General features: G+C 34.9%; 1 protein-coding gene and 1 long non-coding RNA gene across 8 annotated transcripts in view; one reads left to right on the top strand and one right to left on the bottom strand.

Moving 5' to 3' along the window:
- PTPN12 (protein tyrosine phosphatase non-receptor type 12) overlaps positions 1–23,250 on the top strand; it is a 103,413-nt gene that overhangs the window by 47,854 nt on the left and 32,309 nt on the right. For 4 of the 6 annotated variants that reach the window (XR_003967128.1, XM_030307836.1, XM_030307833.1 and 1 more), the window contains exons 3-11: positions 6,158–6,234; positions 8,985–9,080; positions 10,397–10,435; positions 11,296–11,367; positions 14,471–14,530; positions 15,924–16,066; positions 19,224–19,290; positions 22,640–22,717; positions 22,828–22,926. Coding sequence is in view for 5 of the 6 variants with exons in the window: in XM_030307836.1 (XP_030163696.1) it covers positions 6,158–6,234; positions 8,985–9,080; positions 10,397–10,435; positions 11,296–11,367; positions 14,471–14,530; positions 15,924–16,066; positions 19,224–19,290; positions 22,640–22,717; positions 22,828–22,926 (731 nt within the window). In the remaining variant the exon portion in view is untranslated. The remainder of the gene's footprint in view (positions 1–6,157; positions 6,235–8,984; positions 9,081–10,396; positions 10,436–11,295; positions 11,368–14,470; positions 14,531–15,923; positions 16,067–19,223; positions 19,291–22,639; positions 22,718–22,827; positions 22,927–23,250) is intronic. The other 2 variants (XM_030307834.1, XM_030307835.1) reach the window with 2 other exon arrangements.
- LOC115508834 overlaps positions 16,061–23,250 on the bottom strand; it is a 100,496-nt gene continuing 93,306 nt past the window's right edge. Inside the window, exons 4-6 of one of the 2 annotated variants that reach the window (XR_003967132.1) lie at positions 22,243–22,311; positions 18,694–18,874; positions 16,061–16,784 (exon numbers count right to left, since the gene is read on the bottom strand). This is a non-coding gene — a long non-coding RNA (uncharacterized LOC115508834). The remainder of the gene's footprint in view (positions 16,785–18,693; positions 18,875–22,242; positions 22,312–23,250) is intronic. The other variant, XR_003967131.1, reaches the window with a different exon arrangement.

Genomic DNA, 23,250 nt, shown 5'->3' on the forward strand with positions numbered 1-23,250 from the left:
GCTGCTAGCTGTTTTTACAAGTAATGGATCAGTGTACTATGTGTATTGTAATGTTAATTATTAAGATTATTTTTTTTCTCCTGAGACATAATATTTAGCCAGTGGGAAATTTCAGTTTCTTTGGAGGTAACAATATTCAAATACTTTTCTTTTTGTTGCCACAGGTTGTTGATGTTTGTTTGACCAAAAAAAAAAAAAAAAAAAAAAAAAGTTGCTGCTTGGAGTCTCCTGTGTGGCCAATCTTGGTTTTATCTGTTTGGAATTGGATTGTTGGGAGATTGTAGTGGCAGTCAGCAAAAAACAAAACAAAACAAAACAAAAACATGGAGAGGATTGCTTGTTTTCATTTCTTTAATATTCTTTAAGTTCTATATATGTTTATACTTACTAGGAGCACCAGTGAAGAATTGAAGCACCAACGTGATGACACGTTATCTAACCAACCTAATGTTGATTTTTTTTTTTTAACGTTTATACACTTTTTGATAGATACAGAGCGTGTGTGGGGGGGGGGGGCAGAGAGGGACACACAGAATCTGAAGCAAGCTCCAGGCTCTGAACTGACAGCACAGAGCCCGATGCAGGGCTCGAACTCACGGACCGTGAGATCATGACCTGAGCCGAAGTTGGGCACTCAACTGACTGAGCCACCCAGGAGCCCCTGTTGATTTTTAAAATTGGCAGTAACATCCTATGATTGTGTAGTATAAAGCACTGACTACAAAATTTGCTTGTGCTTTAGACTAAGCCATTTTTCTGCCCCATCTTGAACTTGCTGAATCAAACTTACTGAAGAATATGGTACTTAGAAATTTTGTATTTTAATTAACTTTCCCTAGCCCCTAAATGTTATATGACTAGAGATAGATGAAATAAGTTTGGCAAAGTGTTGAGATTATTTGTTTGTTTGTTTCTTAAGTTGATTTTATTTTGAGAGAGCGGGAGGGGCACCGAAAGAGAGGGAGAGAGAGAAAGAAGCCCAAGCAGGCTTTGCACTGTTAGCACAGAGTCCAATGTGGGGCTCAAACTCACGAACTGTGAGATCATGACCTGAGGCAAAATCAGTAGTTGGACACTTGACTGAGCCACCCAGGTGTGCCAAGTGTTGAAATTATTTAATATTACACTGTGTGTTAACTAACTGGAATTTAAGTAAAAACTTTAAAAAATGTTGAAATTATTAATAATTTCTTAATTACTTGGTAATTGCTATATGGGGATTCATTATACCATTATTTTTCTGTATATGCATAAAGTTTTCCATTATAGAATATCTAAAAAAAATTACCAGCTTGCATGTAGCAGCCTGAAACCAGTTTTGACTGTTATTTGGGAGCCACTGTTGTCATTTGGATTCACAATCCCCAGACACATTTACTGGGGATCCAGTGGTAAACCAATTATTGTAAATCCTATGTTTGAGATACTTTGACTAGAGGCTAATATGCCACATGATTAAGGGTAATTAATTGGGACCCCTCATTACTGGCAGACATGGGGAGAGGAAGTGTTGTGTAGTTACTTAACTGTCATTATCCAAACTACTGAATATTTATCAGAACATCAAGTGAAATGATAAACGTATTCTCTTTCCTGGAATCATAGAAAAGAGAGAAATAATTTGAATTGGAGGCTAGTATGTCTTTCTTAGATATCTCTTCCTACAGATTTACAAAGATTTCACCAAAAACTAATAAACTCAGCAGAACTGGGCTTTTAGTACTGATAGATAAAATTTGAGTCATTGACAAAGTAGTTATTCATTAGCTGACTTTTAAGAGTTTTGTTAAGAAGTCTTATTCATATCTTATTACCATTTTTGTATTTGTCATTTTGTATTTTAATTGCCTTTAATATTCATTGTCTCTGGATTAGGAAGGACTGTAATGTGATGGTGGCATTTTACATATTACATGTTGTGGTTCTTTCTAATCTAGAGACTCATGAATATTAGGCATTCCTACTACTTTAGGATTTCATAGGCTCAAAGTATCTCCCCCCAAATATTTATTGCTACAAACAGAAAGATATTAACTTTATAGTGGAGACAACCAGGTGACACCTATTAACCAAGTAATCAAGGTTGACATCACAAGTAATAGGACATTGACATCATAAACCCCTTGGTGTGTCTTCTCACTGAGGACACATCATTGTTCTCTGGTGTTCTTACCAAAATGCAAAACCTCATTCCAAACATAGGAAAAAAATTAGTCAAAGGAACTATTATAGATTGGAAGAAACTAAGGAGAAGTAACAACTAAATGTGGGATCCTCGTAAGAAAAAAATTGTTTTTAATTGGTGAAATTTGTATGCAGTCTGTTGTTTAATTACTAGTTGTGTGACAATGTTAATTTTCTGATTTTGATAACTGATAGTTATGTAAGATATTAACATTAAGGGAAGCTGAGCGAGGGATATAGGAATTTTCTCTACTATTTTTGCGATTTTTCTTTAATTCTAAAATTAGTTCTAAATAAAAAGGGTGCTGTTTGCTTGTTTTTTTTAAAAGAGAGAATGTGAGCTGGGGTAAGGGGCAGAAGGAGGGAGAGAGAGAGAGGGAGAGAGAATCTTAAGCAGGCTCCATGCTCAATGCAGAGCCCAGTGTAGAGCTCGAAGCAGAGCTTGATCCCACAACCTTGGGATCATGACTTGAGCTGAAAACAAGAGTCAGACTTTCAACAGACTGAGTCACCCAGGCGCCTCTAAATAAAGAGTTTTTAAGAATCAACACAAACTAGAACAAAACTATTTGCACTACATGTACTAAAGACCAATTTTTCATATACATCAGTAGGAAAACATAGACATAGATAAAAATGTGCAGAGGATATAAACAAGAATTTATGGTAAAAGAAATATAACCAATAACTGTATGAAAATGTACAACCATTTGCATAGTTCAAGAAATACAAGTCTGAGATTTTTACTTCTTAGAAGTTAACTATTAAAAGGTATAATATCCTGTCACTCTCACATATAGCATCTGAATTGTCTAAGTCTGTATATACCTTTTAGAAGATAAGTTTTTTTCTTCTGTTAGAAACTTACCCTATACCACTTATAGCAGTGAGTTCATTGTGGTAGTATTTCTAATAGGAAAAAATGGCCCAGCAGTAGTATAGCTGGTTAAATAAATAATGAGATATCTATTTATAATGGATTTCATATAACATTGAGCAAGATAGATCTGTATTAGCTCTGGGAAGAGTTCTAGGTTATACAATTAACTGAAAAGTGAGATACAGAACATGTATATGTTATGAACGCACTTGCATAGTTTTTCTAAGTATGTAGTTATATGCATAAAAATTACTTTTGGAAGGAAAAAAGAACCTTAGAAGTGTCTTTGTTGGGAAGGAGAGACCTGGACTTTATGGATGGGGGAAGGAGAGACCTGGACTTTATGGATGGGGGATAATTTATTTTATACTTTTTTCTTAAATCTCATTTAAAAAAATCAGATACATATTTTATTTAAAAAATAAAATTGCAGCACAAAAACAAACAGATCACTGGAACAGAATACAGAACCTACAAAAGGACCCACAAACGTATGGCCAACTAATCTTTGACAAAGCAGGAAAGAATATCCAATGGAATAAGACAATCTCTTCAGCAAATGGTGCTGGGAAAACTGGACAGCGACATGCAGAAAAATTAACTGGATCACTTTCTTACACCAAATACAAAAATACACTCAAAATGGATGAAAGACCTAAACCTAAGACAGGAAGCTATCAAAATCCTAGAGGAGAGAAAGCAGGCAAAAACCTCTTTGACCTCGGCCACAGCATCTTCTTACTCAACATGTCTCTGGAGATCAGGGAAACCAAAATAAAAATGAACTACCGGGACCTCATCACAATAAAGAGCTTCTGCACAGTGAAGGAAACAATTAACAAAACTAAAAGGCAACCAATGGAATGGGAGAAAGTATTTGCAAACAACATATCAGATAAAGGGTTGGTATCCAAAATTTATAAAGAACTTACCAAACTCAACACCCAAAAAACAAACAATCCAGTGAAGAAATGGGCAAAAGACATGAACAGACACTTCTCCGAAGAAGACATCTAGATGGCCAACTGACACATGATAAAATGCTCAACATCCCTCATCATCTGGGAAATTTAAATCAAACCACAGTGAGATACAACCTCACACCCATCAGAATGACTAACATTAACAACTCAGGCAACAACAGATGTTGGCGAGGATGTGGAGAAAGAGGATCTCTTAGGATCTCTTTTGCATTGCTGGTGGGAATGCAAGCTGGTGTAGCCACTCTGGAAAACAGTATGGAGGGTCCTCAAACAATTAAAAATAGAACTACCCTATGACCTAGCAATTGCACTACTAGGTATTTATCCAAGGGATTATAGGTGTGCTGTTTCAAAGGCGCACATGCACCCCAATGTTTATAGCAGCGCTATTAACAATAGCCAAAGTATGAAAGAACCCAAATGTTCATCGATGGATGAATGGATAAAGAAGATGTGGGGTGTGTGTGTGTGTGTGTGTGTGTGTGTGTGTGTGTGTGTATACAATGGAGTATGACTCGGTGATCAAAAAGAATGAAATCTTGCCATTTGCAACTATGTGGATAGAACTGGAGGGTATTATGCTAAGTGAAATTAGAGAAGGACAAAAACTATATGACTTCATTCATATGAGGACTTTAAGACAGAACAGATGAACATAAAGGAAGGGAAGCAAAAATAATATAAAAAGGAGGGGGACAAAACAAAAGACTCTTAAATATAGAGAGCAAACAGGGTTGCTGGAAAGATTGTGGGAGGGGGATGGGCTAAATGGGTAAGGGGCTTAAAAAATCTACTCCTGAAATCTTTGTTGCACCGTGTGCTAACTTGTATGTAAATTATGAAAAATAAATAATTTATTAGATAAAAAAATAAAATTGCAGGGGCACCTAGGTAGCTCAGTTGAGCGTCTGACTCTTGATTTCAGCTCAGGTCATGATCCAGTGTTGTGGGATTGAGCCCCGTGTCTAGCTCGGCAGAGTGTGGAGCCTGCTTTAGATTCTCTCTCTCTCCCTCTGTCCCGATCATAGCGCTCACTCTCTCTCTCTCAAAAATTATAAAAAATAAAATAACAATTTTATAAAAGTAATGAAGTTTACACTTTTGAACTTCATTGTAAACTTTTTTTTACCTTAAGTTGGCATTACTTAATAATATTATTGCCAACTGCATTATTGAACACTTTATTTATTATTTAATTTTTTAAAGATGGTTTTATTTTATTTTTGAGAGAGAGAGGGAAGGGTAGAGAGAGAGGGAGACACAGAATCCAAAGCAGGCTCCAGGCTCTGAGCTGTCAGCACAGAGCCCAATGCTGGGTTTGAACCCACGAACTGTGAGATCATGACTTGAGCTGAAGTCGGATGCTTAACCAACTGAGCCATCCAGGCACCCCTTGAGCACTTTTTATGCATCATCATAATTCATTTATTTATCATAGTTAATTAATTTTTATAATTTCTTGTGAAATATGAAAGCTACATTTCCTAATAAGAATTTTGGCAAATGAGCTTGTACATCACTGGTTAGTGTTCACTACCTCATAATGCTTGTTAAAAACTGCAGAGGCTTCACCCTGGGCTCTTGTCTAGCAAATGTGGGATGATGCCCAGGAGTTTGTATTTTAAAAGAGTTCCTGAGATTATTTTGATTACAGCTTTATTTTTTTTTTTTTTTCAACGTTTATTTATTTTTGGGACAGAGAGAGACAGAGCGTGAACGGGGGAGGGGCAGAGAGAGAGGGAGACACAGAATCGGAAACAGGCTCCAGGCTCTGAGCCATCAGCCCAGAGCCCGACGCGGGGCTCGAACTCACGGACCGCGAGATCGTGACCTGGCTGAAGTCGGATGCTCAACCAACTGCGCCACCCAGGCGCCCCTGATTACAGCTTTAAAACACAACTTTACATCATCATATTTTTGTTACTATAGACTTATTTTCTATAAATGTGATGTTAGAAATTACCCTGCTGGTATCTAGAGTCAATTTTCATTAATTGTTTTTTAAAGACAATATTTTGAATTACTTATTTAATCTTACTTGTGGTTTATTAGAAAACACCTGTCTACCAACAGGACATAATTTATGAAATCCTTTTTCTTTTCCTTGTAGTTGATCACAGCCGAGTTAAGTTGACTTTAAAGACTCCTTCTCAAGATTCAGACTATATCAATGCAAATTTTATTAAGGTATGTATTAACTTCAAATGGTGTTTCTCTGCCCTACTTAATGTCTTCCTGCATAATAGTTTTATGAAATTTTTTTAAATTTCCTAAATACCAAGAGCAAAAAAAAAAAAAAAAAAGAAAACGAAGAAAAATAAAATCACACTTTTATGTGATTTCCTTTTTTTTTAATTTTATTTTTTATTTTTTAAAAATTTACATCCAAATTAGTTAGCATATAGTGCAACAATGATTTCAGGAGTAGATTCCTTAGTGCCCCTTACCCATTTAGCCCATCCCCCCTCCCAAAACCCCTCCACTAACCCTCAGTTTCTTCTCCATATTTATGAGTCTCTTCTGTTTTGTCCCCCTCCATGTTTTTATATTATTTTTGTTTCCCTTCCCTTATGTTCATTGGTTTTGTCTCTTAAAGTCCTCATACGAGTTAAGTCATATGATTTTTGTTTTCTCTGACTCATTTCACTTAGCGTAATACCCTCCAGTTCCATCCACATAGTCGCAAATGGCAAGATTTCATTCTTTTTGATTGCCGAGTAATACTCCATTGTACGTGTATACACACACCGCATCTTCTTTATCCATTCATCCATCGATGGACATTTGGGCTCTTTCATACTTTGGCATTGTTAATAGCGCTGCTATAAACATTGGGGTGCATGTGTGCCTTTGAAACAGCATACCTATAACCCCTTGAATAAATACCTAGTAGTGTAATTGCTGGGTCGTAGGGTAGTTCTATTTTTAATTGTTTGAGGAACCCCCATACTGTTTTCCAGAGTGGCTGTATCAGCTTGCATTCCCATATGTGATTTCCTTCTAACCTTACTCATAAAGTTAGAGTTTTGCTCAGTTTCATGAAAGTTGAGATGGTTTTCTATTTTGTTTCTTTTTTTACATTTAAAGCTTATAAACAGTTTACTGGTTACTAAATCATCTTCTCCATTGTCCCTTTGACAAAGTTTATGTACACAAATGTACAGAAATGCACATACATGGTTGTTCCCTGTTGTTGAACTATATAGGTTGTTTCCAATTTTTCTTGTTGGTAATATTGCAATGAACATTGTTATTCTTTTGAATCATTTCTTAGGATAAATTATCAGGGCTAGATAGAATTACTGGGTAATACTGATTTAAAATTACAGAATATAAACTTAGATGAAAACCTTTTGGCAAATGTCTCTGTTTCAAGTGGCAATACAAGTGAATATAAGATTAAAAAAAATACAGTCTTATAAAAATAGAGATGGAGGCAAACGATTAGACTCTTAAATACAGAGAACAAACTGAAGGTTGCTAGTGGAGGATCAGGGTTGGAGGGGATGGACTATATGGGTGATGGGCATTAAGGAGGGCACTTGTTGGGATTAGCACAGGGTGTTAGGTAAGTGATGAACCACTAAATTCTACTCCTGAAATCATTATTACACTATATGTTAACTAACTTGGATTTAAATAAAATTTAAAAAAGATTAAATACAATCCTTATGTAGAGAACCTTTTTTAGATACTCTTAGGTGAAAAGTAGTCATGTTCATACATAGCTGTCAATAGACCAGTGCAAACTGCTACTTGAGGTGCTTGGGTCATGATCTCACAGTTTGGTGTGTTCATGAGTTTGAGCCCTGTGTTGGGCTCTGTGCTAACAGGGTGGAGCCTGCTTGGAATTCTCTCTCTGCCCCTCCCCCCCCCAAAATAAATAAACTTTAAAAAAATGCAAAATGCTACTTGATTAAATAAAAGACTACTTTGTTCCATTAGCTGTTCTTTGTTTTTGAATGACAGTATAATAATTACTTATTTTATATTTGGTATTTATAGATATAAAAAATATTTTGTTGATCAAAATATTATGGTGGTACGAGGTATATGGTAATATTAATATTACCTGTGTCAACAATAAACTGTCATGGTTTAAAATAAAAACTTTTTTCCCTCAAAAAAATTAGTTTTATTAAAATTATGGCAAAACCCAAAACTAATCTGTAGGTGGTTTGCTGTTTCGGATGTTGTTACGTTGATACTGTTTTGTAAGGACATTTGTTAAAAGTTCTAGCTTTTCAGGGCCCCTGGCTGGCTCAGTCAGTGGAGCATCTGACTCGTGATCTCAGGGTTGTAAGTTCAACCCCATGTTGAGTGTAGAGGTTACTTAAATATAAAATATTTAAAAACAAAAAAAGTTGTCGTTTTTAATTCCACTTAGTAACACTGATTTATCGTGTGATTCAACTATGTGCTGCTTTAGTATTTTAGTCCACTGTTTTATTTGGTATATTCCCAGGTTTGTTGTTAGATATATATATAATAGGCACACAATAAATCTTTTAAATTGAGTAGATAATTGAAGGTATCTATGGACGAATCTGGCTAAGAAGGAACTATTAGGTAGTTTTACTCTTGTTTTTAGAATCAAAGCATGCTTTTTATGTTTCTGTACAGTTAGCTTTATGGACTATGTATTGGGGTATTAGGCACTTTTTGAAGAGACAGGTAAATAATAATTTGTAAATTAGCATAAAGCAGTTTAATTATTAATTCTGTGTGCCAGGTCTAATACATACACAAAAATAGTACTTCACAAAAAGCTGAAATGAATTGAATATATTTTGTCATGCTTTTATGTGCTAAAATTATTTGGAAATACTTCCAGTGAAAAGAGGAGTATTACTAAGAAAATTTAAACATTAAAATTTAGGTAAGGAAATATTTTTGGTAACTATAATAAATATGAAATTTACTTTTAACCATTTTAGGGTGTTTATGGGCCAAAAGCGTATGTGGCAACCCAAGGACCGTTAGCAAATACAGTAATAGATTTTTGGAGGATGATATGGGAGTACAATGTTGTAGTAAGTAATTTACTTTTCATAATCTATTTTGAGAAGTATTACATGTAATGACATAAGATGTTTTACTGAGTATGGAATGAGAAGACCTTCTAGCCATAATGATATGTTACTTATTGCTAATGTTTACTAAAAAGACAGAAACTGAAGTCTAGGATGTCTCATTCAACACTGACAAGTTAGTCAAAATATTTTAAGAAGAGAGTGTGATAATACTTTCTTTTCTAAAGTCAGTAACTAACAAGACAGCTACCAACTAAGATGGATTTATATAGATGGATAGAGGGATAGCTATGTGATAGAACGAATACGGTGAAATGTTAATGGTAGACTATAGATGGTGGCTATACAGTATTTACCGTAAAATTATTTCAACTTCGCTATATGTTTGAAACATTGTCAAATGTTGGGATGGGGAAGCAAATCCAATAACATTTATGTTTAAAGACAGTATTAAATGCATTAAACCTTCAGATAATTTTATGAAATATATTTAAAATATTTCATGGTGCTTTTTGGTTGGGTAAGTAAATACCCTAAAAGTGATATTTTAATATAATTTCAAGTCAGAGGTAGATCTATAAAAGTCCTAAAATTTAATTCATATATAATGCTAATTGAAGCCAATTTAATTTGTTGCTATATAGTTATCCCTTGTTTGGAAGGTGTGATTTTGGGGCGCCTGGGTGGTTCAGTCGGTTAAGCATCTGACTTTGGCTCAGGTCATGATCTCATGGTTTGTGAGTTCAAGCCTCATGTTGGGCATTGTGCTGACAGCTCAGAGCCTGGAGCCTGCTTCAGATTCTGAGTCTCCTTCTCTCTCTGCCCCTCCCAACTCATGCTATCTGTCTCTCCTTCTCTCATAAATAAACAAACTTCAAAAAAAAAAAAAATAGAAGGCGTGATTTTGAACATGCTTTAATGCCTACTTTTAATGTTAAAACTACTTAATTTTGATGGGTGCCTGGGTGGCTCAGTCAGTTAAATGCCCAACCTCAGCTCAAGTTATGATCTCATGCTCCATGGGTTCGAGCCCCACGTTGGGCTCTGTGCTGACGGCTTAGAGCCTGGAGGCTGCTTCAGATTTGTGTCTCCCTCTCTCTCTGCCCCTCCCCTACTCACACTCTGTCTCTCTCTCTCTCTCTCAAAGATAAATAAACATTAAAAAAAAAATTTAAAAACCTACTTATTTTGACAGGCCAGGTATAATTTTGTTCAGAATAAAACGTAATTCTTGGAATTTGTATTTTATTTAAAAAAGTAAAATTGTGTTTAGCTGATACATTCTTCATCTCATCCCATCCCCCACTTCTTTTTAGATCATTGTAATGGCCTGTCGAGAATTTGAGATGGGAAGGGTATGTATACCTGTTAACACTTAAAATAACTGTGGAGTGTCCGTTTCATCATTTCTAGGGATATATGTTCCTGGTCCTTTATTACATTCTAAGTAGTTAAAGTAGATACTTCTTTTTTGTGTTCTGCTATTGGTTTTATTTGATACAAGGAACATAATAATCTCTAAAAAGGCACATAAACTTTTTTTTTTACAGTTTTACATTTCATTTTATGATACACTTAATAGATACCATATTATTAGTCTTCAGATGTTTAATGGTGTTGTAAGTAGAATATTATTTATGGACTGAAATAGAGACATAATTTAAAACAGGAATAAAATTGAGCAAATGAAAATGAGTTTAATGAAATAATTTTTATTAATTATCATCAGGTTATAGCTTGAATATTCTGATTTCTGTCAGATAATACCACTACATTTTTTTGTTTTTGTTCATACTATCTTCAGAAGAGAACAAAATTCTTAATATGAAGTTTTCAACATTGGTGTTTTTTTATACTGTGTCCAGGTGAAATTAGTTTTAAAACCATTGTGATCCCCTCCAGCATCAATTCCAAAGACTTGAATGTTGGAAGTGCTAATATATTTACAGAGAATAAATATTAAGTAAAACTTAAGTGTGATCTTCTAGAATTATGACACATACATCAAACTCAGAAAACAAATTATGTGGTGATTTGAATTTTCCTTATACTAATATGGTACATGAGTTAAAGTAAACTTTTTTCTAATCTGATGTCAGTTTCTGTGTTTTCTGGGAAGGGCAAGAAGCTGAATAATCGGGCACAAAATATTTGTAAAAGTTCAAGAAAAATTCTATCATATGGATTAACTTACTTCTTTTTGTTCGAATAACAGAAAAAATGTGAACGCTATTGGCCTTTGTATGGAGAAGAACCTATAACATTTGCACCATTTAAAATTTCTTGTGTAAGTACCTATTTATATATATATTATTTAATCAGAAATTTGGGATGCTAGACTGAAGAATATAATATGGAATGAACCTAGTTTTACATAAGCCAAGCATTCAGTATTTCCACATAAATCTGTACTTAATTATAATAAATGTTAATAATAATGTTTGCTTTTATACAGCTTTAAATTAAACTTTGAAAATGACTTCATAAATGTGTAATTTCCTAGTAACTTATTATGTTAATTTAGTGTTAGTCTTTGTATATAAGTTGATGATAAGTGTTACATATATAAGAGTAAACAGGGGCGCCTGGGTGGCTCAGTCAGTTAAGCATCTGACTTCTTATCAGGTCATGATCTCACGGTTCATGGATTCAAGCCCTTTGTTGGGCTCTGCGCTAATAGCTCAGAGCTTGGAGCCTTTTTTGGATTCTGTCTCCATCTCTGCCCCTCCCCTGCTCTCTTTGTCTCTCTCTCTCTCTCTCAAAAATGAACATTAATAAAAAGAGTAAACAGTAACTTAACTGTCCTTTGAATGATCTATTTTTTTTTTAACTTTTCAGTTCATTTATTTACTTTGAGAGGGAGAGGGTGTGGGAGGGGCAGAGAGAGGGAGAGAGAGAGAAGCCCAAGTAGACTCCACATGGTCAGCACAGAGCCCGATGTAGGGCTTGAACATATACCTAATATGTTAGCTCTGGAAATGAGTTAATAAATTCAAGTTCTAAAACACAGCAGAAATCTAAGTAAATGAATTTAAAGGAAAAAGAATGAAGGGAAACATTTTTTAAAAAGGAAGTAAAATATACGTGAACTTTAGAATAGAACCAACAATTTGCTTTTTGGTTACACCCAATGGCATCTTTCTTAATCACCTGAAAGAAATATGTTGTCTTATTTACTCATACTCAAAGACCATGACTGAACATAGATGAGAATTAAATAACTTCCCTGTATTGGTTAGGGTTTCCCAGAGAAATAGAACCAGTAGGATATGCATATATACAGAGAAAAAGATTTATTATATGGAACTGGCTCACAGGATCATGGAAGCTGGCAAGTCCAAAATCTGTAGAGTGGTCAGCCAGGCTGCAGACTCAGGAGAGTTGTGCTTTAGATCTAGTCTGGAGACCAAGAGAGCTAAAAGGTAGGCAAGGCGGAGACCCAGAAGAGCTGATACTCAGTTCTAGTGTAAAGACAGTCTGCTGTAGAACTGAAGAGCCATCCTTGCCCATGAAAGTAGGTTAGTGGAGAATTTCACTTGGGCGAGGTTGGTCTTTTTGTTCTGTTCAGGCCCTAACTGGATGGAGGGCCACCCATACATACTATAGAGGGCAGTCTGCCTTACTCAGAGTCCACTGATTTAAATGTTAATCTCACCCAAAGACACCTTTACAGGAACACAAGGAATAATGTTTGACCAAACATCTAGGCGCTCTGTGACCCAGCCACATTGACACATGGAATTAACTGTTACATTCTCCAACTGAGAATTGCTGGTTTGTAACTATGTTTTCCATGGTTAAGTAAAATATAATTTCTGTGATTTTATTTTCACTGGTGAGTTCAAGAAGTCCATGGTTTTATGAATTTTTTCTACTTAATGACTTTTAAATTCCATACAAAGTTTATTGCTTTCTAGGTTGCTGTAGAAAGGACTTGAGGTGTGTGGACAGTCTGCTTTATAAATACAATGCGATTTTTGTAATGTTAACTATAACACATAATTGAACTGCCTGGATTTAATAAGCAGCCAGTATTCTTAAGTCCTGGTTAGAATTAACTGTTTGTGGGTTAAATATAATTTTAAATCCTACTGCATGTCATGCTATTTGGAATGGATAAAAACCAATACATACCACATTATGTATTTCTGTGAGAGAGCACCTCCCCTCTCACCAATCTATAAAGTATTCTACAATATTATGCCCCTGAACTGTTCAGGAAATCTATTTTCTGTGCAATGTAGTTGTGTTGAACATTTGTAAGTTTAAATACAATAAGATATCTGTACTAAATGTTACAATTCAAGTGAAAATGTATAGTGCTTAACATTCAACAGCTAAATGAGTTGAAATTTTTGAAGAGTTGGGGATCAAGAATAGTAAACAACATTTAAAATAATGAGTAGAGGAGGGTCTCAGTTAGTTAAACATCCTTCTCCTGATTTTGGCTCACGTCATGACCTCACAGTTAGTATGTCTGAGCTCCACATTGGGCTCTGCAGTGTCAGCATGGAGCCTGTTTGGGATTCTCTCTCTTCCTCTCTCTGCCCCTCCCCTGCTCGTGCATGCATTTTTTCTCTCACTCTCTTGCTCTTTCTCAAAAATAAATAAATAAAAATTAAAAGACCTTACTATAATGAGTAAAGAAACAGATTATAATTTGGAAAACTATGACCTTTTTTGGATGATTTTTCAGAGTGAACGAAATGATAATTTAATCATCTTTTGAATAAGTTTGATTTGATTAGCGATAGCTGGTTTGATTTGTCAATATTGGGATTGATCCATACTGAAGAAGCAAATTTCTTCTTTCGAGATTTCAGATGGAAAGTAATTTGTATGTCTTGTGGTTGTTTCCAGCAACTCAGTACTTGTTATTACTGATGTAAATAAAAATCAAGTTTGTAATTAGAAAGCAAGCTGGTGAAAATAACCATAGTAAGTGACTTGACTTCTTGACAATCAGTTTTTGAGACTGAGAAAAGACAGTATCAGGAGCACTTTTGATTTGGGGATGAGAAAGAGGGTAAAGTGTTGGGTCATGGAGGACTAGCTAGGAGGGACTCGGTTGCATGTCGCTGCATGTAACCACTTAGACCAGACGTGGACACGCTATGCATAGGTCAGTCTAGTCCACTGCCTGTTTTGTAAATAAAGATTTACTAGAATATTGCCTTGCCCATTAATTTACCTGTTTGCCCATCAGAACAGCAAAGTTGAGTAGACAAATCAGTGACTTTTAGAATGGTTGTTTTTGTAATTACTAGATATATCTGGAATTTCAAAGGTTAATTTTATATTGTAGACTTTAAATACGTGGTTTTTGTTTGTTTTGGTGTGTGGATGTTTTGGTTTCAGTGTTCTCACTGACTCACTTTTCCTGTATTTAGGAAGCTGAACAAGCAAGAACAGACTACTTCATTAGGACACTCTTACTTGAATTTCAAAATGTAAGTATTTTCCATTTAGAGACCGTTTCTAAGGAAATTTTTGAAGAGAAGATATATAAATTGCATGCTATCTGGTCTTACATAGTTAACTAAAATAATTAGCAAATTTCCTTATGTAAAATAGTGAAGAAAATCAAAGTGTAATTTTTATTTAGTGTCTTGAGCCTTGAGCTTATCAAATTAAAGTAATATAAATCTTGACTTACTTAAAACAATTTTCCCTAAATTAAATTTATTGTATCTATTTGCCATAAATATTTTTTTCTCTATTACAGTAAGCAGATTATAGCATTCTTTCCAAATTATTTACCCACTTTTGCTAGTTTACAACTTTTTAGACATAGATGAACCACCATCAAACCTAAATCTTCATTTTGATATATATTGCTTTCACCTGAGGCCCTTGACTTCCGTGTTTCAGAACTATATAAAATGATAATTGCTTGGGGCGGCTGGGTGGCTGAGTCAGTTAAGCATTCGCCTCTTGATTTGGGCTCATGATCTTGCGGTTCATAGAAATGAGCCCCTGCGTTGGGTTCTGCATTGACAACGTGGAGCCTGCTTGGGATTCTCTCTCTCCCTCTGTCTCAAAATAAATAAATAAACGTTAAAACAAAATGATAATTTTTCTAGGAAATCAAAAATTTGATGGACATTAGAAAATGCTATCAGCTTCTTCCAAGATCTCTGTATTTTTATTATCTTAATTTTTCAAACCATTATGAACAATTAAGCATGGCCATCAAGTGCACAGTTGTTCCTCAACTGGTACATTTGAAACATACTTCCACAGCCTACCTTCCTTTTTACAAGTAGACATGGTTCCAGCACTCCATACTTTGAGAACCACTCATCTAAAATAAGGAAGTGGGTTTGGCATTGGACAAGTTTGTTTCTAATTTTCTTTTTCAGTTTAAATATCGTATTAGTTTTCTAATTACAATAGATTCAAACACTGTGCTTCTGGTATATTGCTCATCCCTTCACTGTGGATTACCAAATAATATACATAGTGTTAGAGTTAACATGCATGCTCTGGAGATAAGAGTGCCTGAGTTCAGATCCTACATTTGTCACTTGCTGTGAAACATTAGGCAAGTTATGTAATCTTTCTGTCTCAGTTTCCTTACCTATAAATCGTGGATAGTATTAACAGTACCTTCCTCATAGAATTACGTGGGGAATAAATAAACTGTTACATGTGAAGCCCTTAGATTAAGACTTGATATATGATAGTCAATAAATATAGCCTATCATTTACTTTTTTAAGGCAGTGTTAAATACCACATAAAAACTTCAGAAATGACAGTAAAGTCAGATGTGCAGCTTTTCTGTATGCTTTAAAATTTGTAATGTCTTTTTATAATTGTTGAATTTCTGTTTTTTCTTGAAGGAATCTCGTAGGCTGTATCAGTTTCATTACGTGAACTGGCCAGATCATGATGTTCCCTCATCATTTGATTCCATTCTGGACATGATAAGCTTAATGAGGAAATACCAAGAACATGAAGATGTGCCTATTTGTATTCATTGCAGGTACAAAAAATTTTTCCAAATATTTAAGTACTTTGGAATATAAGTGGCATTATAATATGGGTGATGTATGGTATTTTGAAACCTAATTTTTGGAATTACCAAATGAGATAGGTCATTATATGGGTTTCCAAATAGTAAAAGCTGTCTGAATCAGAGTTTTTCTTCTCTGAATTTTTATCTTACGTTAGATTCTTCTAAAACGCTTAGAATCCTACTACTTATTTCATAAAACTGCTATCAGTTTATCTCTTGAAGTGACTTTATCCGCATTCACATTTGTTATAAAGAGTAAATGAAATTTCCCAGACTCAGAAATTTACAGGTTAATTAAATAGTTCAAAGTTTTTTTTTGTTTTTTTTGTTTTTTTTTAGCATAGACACAACACCAAAGGTAGTTTTTCTTATCCAGTAGGTCTGATTGTAATGCCTATTAGTGTGTTGAAAAGGCTGCTGTGGGCCAGAAAGGGGACTTGCTGATGGGACATGTGGGAATCAATTAACAACTTGGTTAATTAAAAAAATATTTTTCTATAGCTAATTCAGTGGTTAGCTGACCATTCAATTAAGTAGTTGACTGTTTAAGAAGAAAAAAAAGTCCATTTAATTGTAGAAATTAAATTTGACTTGATTTCTTACAAGTTAGTTGAAATTATTTCTTGTGCTGTCATCGTTGCCCAGTGTATACAGCTCATGAATCCAATTTGATGTGAAGGTTTTCCTTTAAAAAAATAAATACACCATTTAATATTTTAACAGTCAAAATAATATGTTAACTGTAGTGACTTAGAAAACAGACATTAAGAAAGAAAGAAAGAAAGAAAGAAAGAAAGAAAGAAAGAAAGAAAGAAAGAAAGAAAGAAAGAAAAGAAAGAAAGAAGGAAGACACATACATAAAAGCAAGGAAATCACAATTCCAGTCGAGGTGAATGTCCTTTCCATGTATGTGCTGTATTTGTTACAGAATGTTTCTCCATGTAATTTGTCATGTACATTTTTCTAAATCATATAACTATTCTCTCTACAATTCATTATGACTGTGGTCTACTTTATATTTAACCTCCATTCCTTTATTATGCCCACCCCCATCCTTTTTCATGTATTTTAAACAGTAGTTTAAATGTCCACATGGCTAGTCTTCATGGCAAAATCTTTGAGCACATCAGCAATTACTTCATTAAGATAGATCTCTATAAATGAGATTTCTAAGTCAAAGGGCATGAACATTTTTATGCTTTTAATACATATTTTATATTCTGTTATCCATAAAGTTGATGCTAATTATAATTAGCTAGTTTGTGGGAGTGCCCATTTTCCTATACTCTTCCCAGTACTATTATTTTTTTGTTTGTTTGATTTAATGCCTGTATGACAGGCAAACTTTTTGTTCATTTTTTTTTGTCTTCGTAGTTTATATTCTTTTGTGAATTTATTTGTATACTTTGCCAATTGTTTTAAAGCAGGCATTCATCTCTTTAGTTATGTGATAAATTCTTTACATATCTTTATATATTGAGATTGTTAGCTCTTAGTCATGTTGTAAGTAGCATGGTTTTCCATGGTTTTTATCCTGCTTATATTTTGCCACACATAAGTTTGAAATTGTTATGTAGTCAGAGTTGTGAGTCTTCATTTATGATTTCTGTCCATTGAGATATGCTTAGAAAAAGTCCATCTGTAACAGTAGTGCATAAACTACCCTTTTAGCACTTCTATAGGTTTTTTTATAAACATATTTTTAATCTATCTGGAATTTTTTTAATAATTAAGGTATGAGTAAGAATGTAGCTTTTGCTGTTGTTAGGCTCACTTTCCCTCTACCATTTATTGAATGGTCTAATCTTTCCCGTTTCATGGGAGAATCCACCACTATGTAATACCTACATATACTCAGATCTGTTTCTAAATTTTGTATTGTGTTTCATCAGTCTGGTTGTGTGTATCTTTGTAAGGTTACACTTTAAACCATAAAGTTTTATTTATTTATTTAAAAAAATTTTTTTTCTTTAATGTTTATTTATTTTTGAGACAGAGAGAGACAGAGCATGAACAGGGGAGGGTCAGAGAGAGGGAGACACAGAATCGGAAACAGGCTCCAGGCTCTGAGCTGTCAGCACAGAGCCCGACGCGGGGCCTGAACTCACGGACCGCGAGATCATGACCTGAGCTGAAGTCGGCTGCTTAACCGACTGAGCCACCCAGGCGCCCCTAAACCATAAAGTTTTAAATATACGTCATTTAGCCCCTAGTAATTCTTAGCTTAAAATTCTAGAAATATTTTGCTATGAAGAATTGATAAATGTATCAATAGTTAAAAATTAGTATTATTGATGTCTTTTAAGAGCTTTTTAAAAATCATACTAAGTTGTTTATAAATTTACTTTATCAGGAATTCTCACATGACATGTTTGACAAACTACTGATATTTCTAAAGGTTTCAAAATTTAAATGCTGCCTAACTTTTTTCCTGCCTAAAAATGATTCTGGTGATGTTAGTAATGTCTTTAATTACTCAGAGTGATTCTCAGTCCTAAGATGCATGTCTCCTGTCTCCCTCTAGTTGAGAATCAATCGCTGTAAAGTACTCTTGTCATGTTTTAAAATGTAAAAACCTGCAGAATTTTACTTACGTTCTCCAGGTTCTGTTAGTTCCTTAGAAGATGAAAGTACATCACTGGTCTTTTGTTATTTTGGTCACTTTGTTCTTTTGTTGAAATCACTTGCTGGAGTTCAAACCAGTTTCTAGGGCTTGTATTCTTTGTCTTTCCTATACCTTTTGCAGATTGAAATGATGTGTTGTTTCTTCCTCTACTGTAAGGCATCAGAACCATGTTGTACATAAAATAAAGTGATCTCTGTGAGTTATTATGTTAGCTAGACAAGATTTTCTGAGTTAGAATTAGACTTACAAAATGAAGGCTGCTGGGTCATCTGTGAATCACATAGGTAATTTTTGAATCTTGGAAGTTACCCAAATTTAATAAAAACCAGGTATAAATGCTGATGTTAAAGATGTTAAGTTGTAATCTGTTTACTAAAATGGTAGAATTTTGTCATATTTCTAAATGATTTTTTTGCTTCTGAAAACTAACATGTTCATCCACATTTAGTTTATAATTCTTTTATAACAAAAATCAAATTTTTCTTTCAAACTTTACAGTGCAGGCTGTGGAAGAACAGGTGCCATTTGTGCCATAGATTATACATGGAATTTACTAAAAGCTGGGGTAAGAATAATTTTTATATAGCATTATGTCCAATTGATCTATTATTATTTTCAAACTTAATGATTAATTTCTGTAAATTATAGATTGTGTTCTGTTATACATGTTGCTTTTTTAGAAGTAGCTTTACTATGTAAGAAATAAAGGTAATGGAACTGAAAAAGGAAGGCATAAATGATGCATATTACCTTGAGATAATGCACAGGGCTGAAAGGTAGACATGTTGCCTCCTGGTTGATCTATGTGAATTGATACCTACATTAAGAATGTAAACTCTGTGTTGACTTTTCCAAATACAGAATCTTCATTGCCTTTTATATTCTAGGTATAAATGTAACCAATTTTATAAATATTTATGCCTAAGTGGATACACAGTATAGTGGTTAAGGATGCTGACTCTGGAGCCAAACTGCCCAGATTAAAATTCCTGCTCTGTCATTTACTAGCTTTGGGATTTTGGTCAAATTACTTCATTTCACTGTGCCTCCATTTTTTCAACTGAAAAATTAATAATATTAATAACTCATAAGGAATAAGTTAACCTTTCTAAAATTCTTTAGAACTGTGGGTGTCTTGGGACACCTGGGTAGCTCAGTTGGTTAAGCGTCAGACTTTAGCTCAGGTCATGATCTCAGGGTTCATGAATTAAAGCCCCGCATCAGGCTTTCTACTGTCAGCACAGAGCCTACTTTAGATCCCCTGTTCCCCTCTCTGCCCGACCCCCGCTTGTGCTCTCTCTCTCATAACAAACAAACAAACAAATAAAAAAGAACGTGGGTGTCCTGTAGTACGTGCTCATTTCAATGTTAGTTTTCATTACAATTGCTTTTACTGTTTTACTACCACTACTCATTCCAAGAAACTGTTTAATACTTTGGAGGATATACAGGTAAATAAAACACAGCCCTTATTACAGATTTGAAAAACTTAAGTTGTCCCTATTGTATGTAGATTTGGTTCCTTTTCTGGTTCTATAGTATGTTCATTTTCTATGCATTAGGGAGAGGTTTTTAATTCTTTATAGCTTTTTAAAAAATTATTTATTTTTGGGAACCTACCTGGGTGGCTCAGTCAGTTAAGCCTCCAACTTTGGCTCAGGTCAGGATCTCATGGTTCATGGGTTCAAGCCCCGTGTCGGGCTCTACTGACAGCTCAGAGCCTGAAGCCTGCTTTAGATTCTCTCTCTCTCTCTCTCTCTCTCTCCCTCCCCCTCTCTCTCTCTCTCTCCCCCTCCCTCCCTCCCTCCCTCTCTCTCTCTGTCCCCCCCCCTCTCTCTCCATCTGCTCCTCCCCTGCCTGTTCTCGGTCTCTGTCTCTCAAAAATAAATAAATGTTAAAAAAATTTTTTTGTATTGTTTTTTTAAGTAAATGCTGTACCCAACATGGGGCTTGAACTTAGAACCCCCAAGATCAAGGGTTGTATGTTCCATCAACTAAGCCAGGCTCCCCCCCCCCAATTTTTTTTTAATTTTATATTTTAGGTAATCTCTATACCCAACATGGGGCTTGAACTCACAACCTTGAGATCAAGAGTCACATACTCCACTGATTGAGCCAGCCAGGCACCCCCCTTTATAGCTTTATAGTATGTTTCTGTGAATATTTCAATCTGTATCTTGTATAAAATAGGATTAATAAAATATTTAGGGTTTTTTTCCTTCTTTCTGCCCTCTCTTTTTCCTCCTGCCTTCTTTCCATTTTAAACTCTTGCTTAGGGAATATTTAAATTTTAAATTTTCCTCAAAAGCTGTCTAGGATTAAATTTTATTTTTGTATTCCTCAAAAATTGTAATCATCTCCTGATAGTCGAAATGAAGATTTTTTTTTTTTTTCAACGTTTTTTTTTTATTTTTTTATTTTTGGGACAGAGAGAGACAGAGCATGAACGGGGCAGGGGCAGAGAGAGAGGGAGACACAGAATTGGAAACAGGCTCCAGGCTCCGAGCCATCAGCCCAGAGCCTGACGCGGGGCTCGAACTCACGGACCGTGAGATCGTGACCTGGCTGAAGTCGGACGCCCAACCGACTGCGCCACCCAGGCGCCCCGAAATGAAGATTTTTAAATGAACAAAATTTAACTAGGATTCTAACCCATTTTAACATAAAAGTGAAAGATTAAAATTGAGATGGAAACAGACATATAGATAAATGCCAGTAAGCAAAATAAATAACTGGTCATCTCAAAAGTTGTGTATTTTGAACATAGTCCTCATTTGACTGTGTTTGGCTTAACATAGGGTAAATCTTCTGTCTTAGGTTAGGACTTGATGTAAAAATCTTCTGATGTTATATAAAGACTCTCAAGCAGTAAGCCTGGGAATCTTTTTTTTTTTTTAGTTTAGTTTTTTTTTTTTTTTTAATGTTTATTCATTTTTGAGAGACAGAGTGTAAGTGGGGCAGAGACAGAGGGAGACACAGAATCTGAAGCAGGTTCCAGGGTTTGGGCTGTCAGCTCAGAGCCCGACGCAGGGCTTGAACCCAGGAACTGTGAGATCATGGCCTGAGCTGAAGTCAGATGCTTAACCAACTGAGCCACTCAGGCGCCCCATGCCTGGGAATCATTTTTAATTCTTTTTCCTTATCACTTCAAAATATTCTTGGTGATTACCAAGTTCTAATAGTTCTACCTCAGAAATGTGCCTCAAATCTGCTTTTCTAAAACTCCTTCAGTAAACTACTACCAGTTTGTCCCCTTTTCCGACTCTTGGCCTCCATACTGCAAAAGTAGACTGTATATCAAATCTCCTCATGTCTGTGCAATCTATTATAGTAGTTTTAATTCCAGGTGTACCAAGAATTGTCTGGGATATTTCACAGTCTCCAGAGACACAGCTGAGGGATCTGTATTTTTACCAAATTTCTTAGCTGGTCCTTATGTAGCCAGCACAGGGAACAGTGGCCTGTAGAAGGAGTTCAAATTTTATTATGTTTACAGTCTGATCCCAGGTAGCCTTACCTTCTTTCCTCCTTGAATACTTCTCCTTCTTTCACTTTTAGGCTATCTCCACATCAAGCTTCTCAATTCCTGAAATAGAGTATATATTTAATCTGCTGTGCTTATGTATATTTCCTTCACTTTTCATTCCACACACCAATCAGAGTTAGTTACAGCATTTTTATTCCCACTGAACTGTGATTTTGCCTTGGTGGATATTTATTTGTTCACATATCTCACCAGCTTGACTGCCGAGGGTCAAGATTAGCTTTGTATCCACAATGCCAAGAAGAGTGTCTGAAGGATGGTAGGTAGTTCTCAGTACATGTTTTCCCTCATCCAGCATGTATATAAGGTCTGTTTGAAAAGTTGAAGGTCTATATGAAAGAGAGTTGATGTATTAAATTCTTTGTTTCAGAAAATACCAGAGGAATTCAATGTATTTAATTTAATACAAGAAATGAGAACACAAAGGCATTCTGCAGTACAAACTAAGGTATAGTTTTTTGTTTTACTTTATAAACTGTATTTTTATAAATGTCTTCTTGTTTTGTTTTTTGTTTTTTAACATCTTTTCCCTTGTTTAACATTTCATCTCCATAATAGGAGCAGTATGAGCTTGTTCACAGAGCAATTGCCCAACTGTTTGAAAAACAGCTACAACTGTATGAAATTCATGGAGCCCAGAAAATTGCTGATGGGGTGGTAGGTGTTCTTGGCCTATTAAATTTAGAAAACTTTTCTTTATATTTTTAAGCTTTTTTTTTTTTAAAGTAATCTCTACACCCAACATAGGCTCAAACTTAACAACTCCGAGATCAAGAGCTGCATGCTATACGGACTGAGCCATCCAGGTGCCCCAAAAACTTTTACTTTTTAACCAAGATGTAATGTTTAGCTTTTTAATTGTCATCTTGTGTTTTATCTAACATAATATCCATGACAATTATTTTTATTTTTTTTGTTAACTCCTTTCCTTCTTCCTATTTGAATCTCTCTATTGTAATGGATATTTATGGACTCCATAAC

This window comes from Lynx canadensis, chromosome A2 (assembly GCF_007474595.2).
Source record: "Lynx canadensis isolate LIC74 chromosome A2, mLynCan4.pri.v2, whole genome shotgun sequence".
Lineage (NCBI taxonomy): Eukaryota > Metazoa > Chordata > Mammalia > Carnivora > Felidae > Lynx > Lynx canadensis.